General features: G+C 41.3%; 2 protein-coding genes across 2 annotated transcripts; both read right to left on the reverse strand.

The window, feature by feature from the left end:
- Positions 1-3,097: 3,097 nt before the first annotated feature.
- LOC127331703 (uncharacterized) lies at positions 3,098-6,736 on the reverse strand. The gene is made up of 5 exons (XM_051357883.2): positions 6,550-6,736; positions 5,202-6,436; positions 3,984-4,139; positions 3,691-3,880; positions 3,098-3,440 (listed from the first exon to the last, which is right to left on the reverse strand). Exons 1-5 carry the CDS (start codon positions 6,719-6,721, stop codon positions 3,364-3,366), a joined length of 1,830 nt encoding a protein of 609 aa, XP_051213843.1. The 5' UTR covers positions 6,722-6,736; the 3' UTR covers positions 3,098-3,363.
- Positions 6,737-8,681: 1,945 nt separating this feature from the next.
- On the reverse strand, positions 8,682-10,751 carry LOC127331705 (serine/threonine-protein kinase RIPK). The gene is made up of 4 exons (XM_051357885.2): positions 10,386-10,751; positions 10,165-10,306; positions 9,736-9,872; positions 8,682-9,309 (listed from the first exon to the last, which is right to left on the reverse strand). Exons 1-4 carry the CDS (start codon positions 10,749-10,751, stop codon positions 8,845-8,847), a joined length of 1,110 nt encoding a protein of 369 aa, XP_051213845.1. The 3' UTR covers positions 8,682-8,844.
- Between the last annotated feature and the right edge of the window lie 609 nt (positions 10,752-11,360).

An 11,360-nucleotide genomic window follows, 5' to 3' on the forward strand; every position in this document is an offset into this window, starting at 1 on the left:
TCTCCTCTGTTTCATTTCAGTTTGCATTATTAAAAAGCACGAAAATCATGGTTGCAGTCTTTCGTGGGAAGTCGTGTTATGTAGCTTAATATTTTGATATTTCATGTTCAGTACACACTTCGGTCTTATTGCTTCTGGGACCCGGTCGCTCCTCTCTTTATGTGGAGATGTTTTTGCTCAGGCAGGCATATCTGGGAAGCTGGCTGTGATGTGATGATCAGGGTAGTTTTGTGTCTGATTGTTACCACATCGGCAAGTAATTTGAGCAGTGCCACTGTTTTTTTGTCTGGTTGGTGCTACTTCAATTCAAAGCAGCTATTGTTACCAAAATATGGCAAGTAATTTGTTTCATGGGACTTTCACCATTTGAGAGAAGTGCTTGGCTGATGGTATTTTGTCCAGGAATTTTTTGTTTTGCTACGACTAAGTTACAATATGACTATCTTATTAACAATGTTGCAGTCTGCTGGAAGGCTGGTACTAATCTGGTTAGGCTGATGTTAGCTAGTTTTACTTACGGCTGGTGCTTCATGTCTCTCTTTTGCTTTTCTTGTTTATGGCTTTATTGAACTCGCCAACACAACACCGCATGCCATCCGGAGATTAACAGGGTTCCATGCATATAGGACCAGAACATAACACAATGCATCTGAGGCTCTCAGCTGCATAGGAAGAACATTCCAAGGATTTGATAACCACACACAACACATCATCCATTCCACTAGGACTCTACCATGCAGGATTTAATTGCTAGGAAAAAAGCTAGATAACTGGATGTTACATCCAGTTGTCCCTAAACTCATCCAGTTCTTGCTTGGCGAGCTCCCTCATAAACTTTTGGCCACGTAGATCTGGCAGAAATACCATGAAGTTTATAGGTGTACTATTAGGGCCATGTACAAAAGAACAGCTGTTTAACTAAATAATGACAGATATCAAGCAGATTATATGCCCTCTAAACATATTTAGCTTTTCAGGAACAAGGCAATATGCATCTTACATCTCAATATGCAGCAAACAAACATATAAAACTGGTACTTTAATACTGATATTGCAAGTTAATATGAAATAGCATGTGAAGAGAAGGTATCACTTACTAGCATTCCCACTCCGACAGACATAAATATTTTCAAGGGGTACAATATTTGCCCTGAACATATGTGCCAATGTATGGACTCTCGCTTCATCATTTGAGCATTTGATCTTCACCATTTGAAGGTCTTTTCAAGTGAACGATCTTCCCATTGGTTTCACACTTGTTTCCAATTAATGCGTTCCTGGTGTTGAATTTCTTTTGCACATCACCAGAACTGTAAGCCTACGCTAACATACAAAAAACTAAGAATATAAAATCAAGAACCAAGTAGCATCCCTTTTTGACCTCCCTTATTTGACCCTAGTTGAACTTTGGCAGGTCAAAAAGGGATGAAATTATTTTTCAGGGCCAAGAAAGGAAGCCAAAGTTCAACTAGGGCCAAATAAGGAATTCTCTCAACCAAATATGTAAATACACATACCAATTTAAGTTGGAAAAAGCCTCTCTATATCAGGGGAAATGGGGAATGCTGCATCAAGAAAATGAATGCATCAAAATCAGCAGCTATACATCATTAGGGACATGGTCTTCAGGTTGCTAAAATTTGGATAATTTTCAACTCCCTACTCAGAACCACATTCATATGCAGATAAAAGAGTACTACCTCTTTCCCGAAGTTTAAGGCTTATATTAGTTTGACTAAGTTTTTTCCAAAACACATTAACATGTAAAATAGAAAATTAATACCATTAGATAGATAATGAAATATTTTTTCATACCGTATCTACAAATTTCATATTTGTTGATAGATTCTTCTAAAAAATTGGTCAAATTTTACTTGGTTTGACTTTAAAAAAAATATATAAACCATAAGCTTTGGGATGGAGGTAGTATTCAGCAAATAATGGTATTAGCTGGAATCAAGTTCACATTGTATACAGGCAGTTTATTCAAGGAAAAACACCTATTGGTTCAAAATGGTTCATTATTATTTTCTAGTAAATGAGCTCACTCTGCCCTTAGACACATATTAGGGCCTATTTGATTCAAAAAAAATTGCATAGCAAATTTGTAGGATTAAATCCAATAGGAAATTTTCCTATAATTGTTATTTAATTTGTAGGATTAATTTTCATAGGATTATTTTCTAAGAATCATTTGCACTAGATTTCATAGGACAAGCCAAACTGTGAATGCTATGCAGATTTTGAAATCAAGCTGGCCATTTTCCTGTAGAACGTTCAGTGTGTAATAACCACACCAGTTTATAGCCTTCCTCATCCTCACCAACATTTAAGAACTAAACTAAATATTGATACTCACTCCATTTCAAACTATAAGATGCTTTAGCTTTGTCCTAAGTTAGGCTTCCTTCAGTTTGATTTAATTTATAAGAAAAAATGTACATGGCTCATAATTTAGCTAAACAATGTATTGTTCATGCAAATTGCACAGAACGACTACTTTATGACGTTAAATGATTGAAATTTGGACTAATCGAATGTTAAATCAATATCCGAGATGAATGACCTATTCTGACTATCTACTAGGAAGCATCCAAATGGTACATGGATCCCGATCGAAATTAATTCGGTCGTCCAGATAGTTGAGAAAATACATGTTGTAAGTACATACAGAGGTCTACCCGCAAAAAAAAAGTACATACAGAGGTCTCCCAAAATAAAAATAAAAAACTAGCAAATGGACCCTATAGTTGTATTATCAAATGTTGTTTAATAAATTTTGTCATTATTTTCGGGGTAATGTAACATGTGATATTTCATTCATGTATATTCATTAGTTTGTTGCCAAGCAAGGGTGTGCGGCTATGCTATACTTTGTGTTTATCCAACTAAAGAACTGACAGACGCATTGTCGTCAGAATCAGAATGACGGTCATTTCCTTCCAAAACAACGCAGCTAAATCTGCAAGACACAAAAAGTAATTATAACTCACCGAAAGGCAGGCTGGCCAACTTGGGAGCAACAGGGTTCTATGCATAAAGGACAGGAACATAACACATCGCATCTCAGGCTCCCAGCTGCATGACCCTGAAAACATTCAAGCGAGGAGTATCCATGTATCTTCCAGGACGAAAGCAAAGTTACTACATACCACACGTACTGCTAGCTAATAGTCTCAACTCATCCCACTAAGATTCTTGGAAGAACATAAAAACAATTTGATAGCCACACACAGTACAATCATCCATGTTACTAAATAAGGGCTTCAAAAGATTCGTCGAAGCTTTGAAAGCACCGTCTTGCTTCGTGGAGATCATGGTTTGTTACTAGGCCTTGCTAACTTGCTAACTGCATAAGGAATGTTACATCCAGTTGTCTGACCCATAGTCAATGAGTTCTTGCTTGGCGAGATCCCTCATAAACTTCTGGCCACGGAGATCTAGTAGAAATATCAGGAAGTGGGTGAGTGTGTAGATTAGGACCATGTACTTAAAAACAGAATACACTTCTCATTCAACAAAATAGCGACAACATATATCAAGCTCATTAAACATATTATTTAGCTTTTCATGAACAAGGCAATGTGCATCTTACATCTCAGTAAGTCATATAGGAACATTAAACCAGTAATCTAATACTGATATTGCAAGTAAATACAAAATGGTATATGAAGAGAAGGCATGACTCACAAGCATTCCCACTCCGGCGGACATAAATCTTCTCAAGGGGTACACCATTTGCCCTGAACAGATGTGCCAACGTATGGACTCTAGCATCATCCTTTGAGCATTTGATCTTCACCATTCGAAGGTGTTTGCAAGTAAACGATCTTCCCAATGGTTTTATACCGGTTTTCAATACCTTCCTAGTGTTGAAGTTCTTTTGCAGATCACAAAATTGTTATTAGGCATCTACTCAGATACTAAAAACTAAGAAAATAATATCAAGAATCAAGTAGCATACACCATGTATGTACACATACCAGTTTAAGTTGGAGGAAAAGCCTCTCTATATTAGGTGAATGCTGCAGCAAGAAAATTAATGCATCGAAATCAGCAGCCATGCACCATTCACCAAGGGACAGGGTCTTCAGGTTGCTAAAAGTTGGGCACCTTTCCAACTCTCTACTCAGAACAACCTTCATATTGCAGACAAAGGAGCATTTAGCAAAAAATGGTAGTAACTCGAACAAATTTAGACTGTACAAACTGCATATCAGCGTTTTATTCAATAGATAGAATAAAACAAACATAACCATCGCAAAAAACAAAATGGAAAACAAGATATAGTGATGTATTATTATAGGTTTAGCACTTATTGGTACAGTATGACCCATCTATCTTCTGAAGCAAGTATCTATTGAAGGGACATTACCCCTATACACTCTTGACCAAATATAGTTAATCTTTTTTCGAAAAACCAAAACTGATCATGGGTGCATATGCACCTGGTATATATAAAACATATTTTAAAAAGTAAAAAAATTTAGGAAAAAAATTTAGCATGTAGAGGGACATGTTCTATGTGCACACGTAAAATTTCTCGTGAAACCAATAATTTTTGTACCCTGTGTAAAAAAGACAAATAATGCCTCGAGAAATAGACTATTTTAACACCAAAAATTTGTCTTTTTAGTACAGGGCACAAAACATATCGGTTTTTACTGAAACAACTTTATTAACATGTAACATGTCAAGGTATACATGAAGCATTTTTATTTTTATTTTTTTGACATTTAGAAATATGTTTAATATGCATTTCAAATAAAGGGTGCATATGCACCTGGGTGCAGAAATAAGGAACCCAACACTGTACAAAAGGACCAGCTGAAAAGATACACAATTTACGACAACAAAAAAAGACAAACAATCCTTAGAGAACATAAATCGTGAATAATGCTCCCCCAAAGCTACACCCTTTCATATCTAATCAATTCACCTACAACATTTTGATGATTTAACAAACTAGTACTTTTATTTATTTGAACTTCTGTAACCAGGTGTTGACACTGGAGCAGAAGCTAATATATGTGCTCGTTGGACATGTGTGTACTGTTGGAGGGAACATAACACTGCTTTGGGATACATCCCCACTAATTGTTTTCCCTCTAGATTGTTATCGCTTCGTCAAATGCCGAGGAACAAGTACCTGAGAGAGAGAGAGGGAGAGAGAGATGAGCAAAATATGGTGATAGTTTTACCTCTCCAGCATCTGATAAGAATTCCAAACTTGTAGCAGTTGAAAGGCTTTCAAGAATATGACAACCACCTAGAATCTTACTATCACTGCCACCACCGTTTTCACCATAATTATTGCCTTTTCTTGGAATCTGGCCTATACCTTTGTAGCCATACTTCGCATCATTTGCAATCTCACTGTATTCATACGTGTTGTCATCACTATCGATATCACTGCCATAACCATAATTGTCCTTGGAACCACCATGCCGGTATGCCTTTTTAGGGAAACTGTGTTCATATCCGACCTTATAATTCTTAGACTTATCATAGCCATCTTCCCCATCAGTGCTTTCTTCAACATCATCACAACTGCTGTTCCCAAAATCATCATCACTCATGTCATTATCAGAGTCATCGCCATCGTCATCAGTAGTTTCATCGCAATCATCTTTATCACTGATCTGCTCAAAATCATCACTCAAGAAAGAGTCATCAAGTATGATAGTGCCTGTGACCAGTGACCCAAAGTTCTTAAATGACGGAACGCGGACGGAAGGAGTGACAAGGCGCAGCAGTACGAGGTTTGGAGCGGTGACGGAGAAGTCCAAATTGAAGGTGCATTTGACCATGATTAAAGTCTTCAAGGAGGCAGACACAATCTCATGGCTCGTGAACAGGCAGTCCTTGAGATCCAGTTCTTCCAAAGATGTGCAGCAAGAAGAAAGCTGCTGGAGGATCCTCCCGTCGAGCCTGGCATGCGATAACTTCAGGACCTTGAGGTGGCCAGAGACGAAGGGCACACGGTCCAGCAGCGCGATGTCCTTGCGATGCCCAGCAAGATGAACAACCCGCGCTCTGCGGTTGATAGCAGTCCTGATCCACATGTCGGAATCTTTCTCGTCGTATCCCGCATCCTCGTCGCTCGACCGGAGGAGGAGCGTGTCCACCGCCGCCGACACGTCGCGGAGGAGGAAGAGATGGTGGACGAAGTCGCGGAACTCCTCGGGCGGATCGTCGTCACGGCCGGAGTAGCGCACGCGGAGGTCGACGCATGGCGCGGATGCCCACAGGTGGCGCCACCGGCGCGCGAGCACGCAGGTGCGCACCACCTCCCACGCCTTGAGGGACGACATGATGTGGTGCAGTAGCGCGTCCGGGAGGGCGCTGAGGCGGTCGACCGTGGCGGCACCTCGGCGTCGGGAGCGGGGCTCCGAGCGGTGGGTGGTTGTAGGGTGCATTTCGTCGAGCAGATGACCTGCATACGGGTTTAGGGAGTCCCAGTGTAAAGATTTATGCAGGAAAATCGATGGAGGAAGATGCAGATGGAGAGCGAAATGAAAATCCGTGGAGGAAGAAGCGGGAACTTACAGAGTGATTCGCGGAAATCGTGTGGAGTTCTTGCCGCTTTTGAAATCCGAAATTGGGGTTGGAGGCGACCACTTGAATCTCGCCTTCTAGGTAACAATAATAGGGCGGCGTTATTTGCGTTCCAGTGGGCCTTTGGGCATTCCGACGCGTTTGTTACCCTGCATTGGGCCATTTAGCTAATCCAGACTACTGCGCCTAAGCGATAGCCGAATTCTGTTTGTCAGTTTATGAGTATTAGTATATGTTGCCATTGCTAAAAAAGAAGAGTATTATGTGCCTGAGAAAAAACAAAATCATCCCCCAAAAATGAAAATTCTAGAAGAAAATGTTCTACTAGATAAAATTATACTGTGTCAGATTTATATGTTGTGCTCACTTAATTCTTCCTCCTCTTTCTTACTCGTGAGCGCAGGATAGCGGGTGCCGAGTAATTTGATGTTGGGGGTCACCGCCCTCTAGGATGAAGTTCCCCAAACTTAAAGGGAAGACCGAGATTTAGGAAGATAGCCACAAAGAAGGGGTAAACAGTCAAATTAACCATGATTAGAGGGGATACTGAAAGAACACAAGTCGCGAAGGCACGAATAATCAACGGAAACTTAAAATAAATACCGAGCTAATGTAGCCCTTTATTTCTAACACCCGGAATTCGTATTTCAAAGTTTAAAAAATAAAATTCTAGAGATAGCCACTGATGTATACTACAAATGTATAAATTCTCAATACAGACTACTTTGTATTCTAAGCTACACAAAAATGATAAAATATGACAAATTGTATAGATTTTGTCATTTTTTTATGTATTCTAGAATATACAGTGTAGTTGACGTTGAGATTTCACAGGTTTATAGCCTCCTTCTGAACTTTAGATTTGCTGATCCACAAGCATCCATGTTATGATACTCCACCTTGAGATACACATGATTGATCGAGTAGGTAACTAGCCAACTCGGCCAAACCCATCATAGCGAATATACAAAAATACACCTTTGACCATTTCTTCAAGGGGTGTACCGAAGTGTTATTTTTTTCTTCCATGTCTAGTTCTTAGTACTACGATTTTTTTTCACAATCATTGATTCTGGACTTTGACCACTAAAATATACTACCAAACAACATGGATTGGGAATATGCTCGACTTTGACCACAAAAGTACAAATGATATAGTTTCATTTACCTCACAGACACTACGGGAAAAATAGGCGTCGCCGTGTAGGCTTTCTTTGCCGTGTGTTCCCGCACGGCAAAGATTTCTTTGCCGTGTGCACAGGTAAAAACGCACGGCAAAGATCTTGGCCACGGAAAAGATAGACACGAGCGCACGGCAAAGATACGATTCACGGCAACGACGGAAGAGACCGCACGGCAAAGAAAGGTGCACGGCAATGGCCCAACACACCGCACGGCAAAGATTCGGTGCACGGCAAAGGCGTTAGGCATTGCCGTGCAACGTTGGCGCACGGCAAAGTAGCCTTTGCCTAGTGTTTTTAAAAAACACACGGCAAAGAAGGCTTTGCCTAGTGTAAGCGCACGGCAAAGATGTAAAAACTGAATTTCTTCCCATCTCAAAAGGTGTGGCGTGGTATAGTTATCAACAAACAAACACTTAAGCCAGTGGCAAGGTCGCATGCTTTCCCTACTCTGCGTCCTAGGTTCGATTCCCAGACCAGTGGACATTTTTTAGATAAAACATGTTTGGCACACGGCAAAGAAGCGACCTTTGCCGTGCGGCGTCGCACGGCAAAGCCTTTGCCGTGCAACATTAGCGAGTCACACGGCAAAGAAGCCTTTACCGTCGATGGCATTGCCGTGCGACCTTTGCCGTGCGGAGTCGCACGGCAAAGTCTTTGCCGTGCATATAGAGCCCTTTGCCGTGCAAATAGTTGCACGGCAAAGACTTATTTTCCCGTAGTGAGAGTTCTTTCATTTTACGGAGTATATCTTTATATTATTTTATGGATATATTATAAGTATAGAACATTGTTAAAGTTGTAAGTTGTTGATAACCAAAAGCAATATGCAAATTACATTTTAGGATGAAGAGAGTATTTATTTTTATTACCCAAAATGTTGCACACGTGATAGACAGTTAGACCACTTTTAACGAACAAAAGACAATATTTAGACGGTTCTAAAATTTAATGGAAAAAACAATGCTAGTACTATATAGCTTGCAAAAAAAAAGTTCAAATAGAAAAACAATAAAAATAATATCAACAAGGCGTCGTAGAAAGATTGATTAGCAATTTGTACATGAAATCAACAAAGAAGCTCAAGGTCACGGACGCGAGGTTGTCATAATATCATGGGCGTCTCCTCCACATCAGCGATGGCTGTAACATGATCGAGTGCTTCAAGGACAGCCGACATGTCTGGTCTTCTCTTGGGATTGGCACGGAGGCACTTGTACGCTAGCAAGGCCACCTTCTGTGTCGCTGCCACCGGGTAAACGCCTTTCAGTGCCCTGTCCATGATTCGTGCCAGCCTGCGGGGATCCTTGAGACATGGCCTCGCGTAATCCACCGAGTGCCGTTTCTTGGCGGGTCTGGTCAAGTCAAAAGACGTTTTGCCGGTTATCAGAATCTCCAGCATCACCACCCCGAAACTGTATACAACGCTCTTCACGGTGAGGTGGCCCAACATGATGTACTCGGGCGCACAGCCACGCATGCTTCTTCCCACGCGAGTGGTGTCTTCTGTGCCATCGAGGGATCTCGTATTGAGCCTTAGGTCTGAGAGCGAGATCTTGACATCGTTATTCTGGAGAAGGAGGACAAACTATCAGTTGGTTGGGTCAGAATTGACACTACAAGTCTACTCTCAATTGCATAGTTAAAAAGAGTGGTCAGTCATGGAAAGCTATGGATTTTTTTTTTTTTGATATGTTAGTTTCTTGGGAGATTTTGAATGCCTGTGTTTTTAGAAATTAATTTTCTACATCAACCATGTTTGTGCCAAAAATTGAAAAAGATGCGTCATTGTGGTGCCTCGACATGGCAAAACGTTGAGTAATATAATGCCAGGAGAGTCAAATTTTGTTTTATTTCAGTCTTAGCCGTTATCGGCAAGATTTTGTTTGTAAGACATCTTTAAACTTCTTTTTTAATCAATGAAAATGACAAGTTTATTATGCTGTTAAAAAAGCCTTGCTTAAAAGAAAAAAACAGAAACATGCAGAATGTTCACCGAGTCAAGTAGGATATTGGAGGCATTGAATTGGCTGCAGACCAATGGCTTTTCTTCTCCGTGGACGGACGCAAGCCCTTTCGCGGTAGCTAACACGATGCTTAGTCTGGTTGACCACGGCAGCACTGAACGAATAGCTGGAACACATCAAGAAAATTATCATCAGCAAAAAATATAAATTATGTAACGTCACGGAGGGTGCTGAAACTGAGCTGCTGATACTCCATTCGTTTCATTATAATTAACTTGGATTTAGTGCAACCTTATATATATACAGTAAGTCAATTAAAAGGAAGAGGAGAGAGTACTACATTTTGAATGTGCATAACTTCAAAAGCTCGTCTCCTACCGCAGAATTATTATTTTTGTACATATGGGGACAGACCGACATATTCAACACGTTAATCTGGAGCTTTCGTGCGTACGTACGTTTGGAGAGGTAGTTGTCCAAGCTGCCATGGCCCATGAACTCGTACACGAGGAGCCTCTGGTTCCCGTGGTAGCAGTAACCGATCATCTTCACCAGGCTCGGATGCCGGTGCTGCAGCTGCGCCACGAACATCGCCTCCTTCTGATCATTGCGGAGGAGGTTGATGATCAGCTCACCGGCCGGAAATTGGAAATGAAATTGAGGACTGGGAAGTGCATACCAGCAGTTCCTCGACGTAGTCGTTGGCCAACCCCCGCTTGACGGCGACAGCCTGCGCCACGAGCCCCGGCCTGACGCCGTCCTCCAGGGAGCCCCTGTATACAGCGCCGAACCCGCCCTCCCCGATTATGTTGCGGGAAGGGAAGCCGCCGGTCGCCGCTCTCAGCTCCGCGTAGGTGAACGCGTGCAGGTCAGAGCCGGTCGCCACCGGCGACGACAAGCGGTCCTTGTCGGTGACGAACGGCGCCTGCTGCCCCGGTTCGAGGCTCGCCCGGATCTCATCTCCTGCCGCCCTGGTCGCACCGAGGCAGCTATCCAGGAGCGACCTCCACGACGACGACGACGACTCCCTGGGACCATACCCCATAGCCGGCGCGGCACGCACACAGCTAACATGCAAAGGTCCTCAGCATATATAATTGCACCCGCCGAGCACTCGAGGAAACTAAGATCAAGTGTTTCAAGAAAATCATTTGTCAAAGTCCACCTTTTTTTTGCGGGGGTGTCAAAGTCTAAATTTGATCTCCAAGCTCTCAAACATCACATTATTTTGGTTCTCAAGTCTCTAATACCATCGACATTTTTTCACTTTGTGTGTCGAACTTGGTTTTGATGATGTGCAATCAGCAAAAAAAACTATCTTTTTCAAAAGTTCAAAAAAATAAATTTACAAAAAAAGTATAAATTCCGGTTAAGTTTGTACGATGAAAGATACGTAACATTCAGAAATGTTTAGAAATCATAGAAATTTGGAAGATCTCAATAGGTTAGTTTATTTGTATTTCTTTGAATTTTGAAATCCCCACAAGTCCCTTGAACATTTCACATGATCTTCCAAATATCTTGACAATTACCCCTCAACCCCATATTTATTTCTATTCCTCAGTCTTTTTGTATTGTAGAATTTTGATTCTTGTTTCCTACACGTGTTTATAGTTGAAGTTATTTTCCACCATTTCTACATTCTTAGCCATGA

Source organism: Lolium perenne, chromosome 2 (genome assembly GCF_019359855.2).
Source record: "Lolium perenne isolate Kyuss_39 chromosome 2, Kyuss_2.0, whole genome shotgun sequence".
NCBI lineage: Eukaryota > Viridiplantae > Streptophyta > Magnoliopsida > Poales > Poaceae > Lolium > Lolium perenne.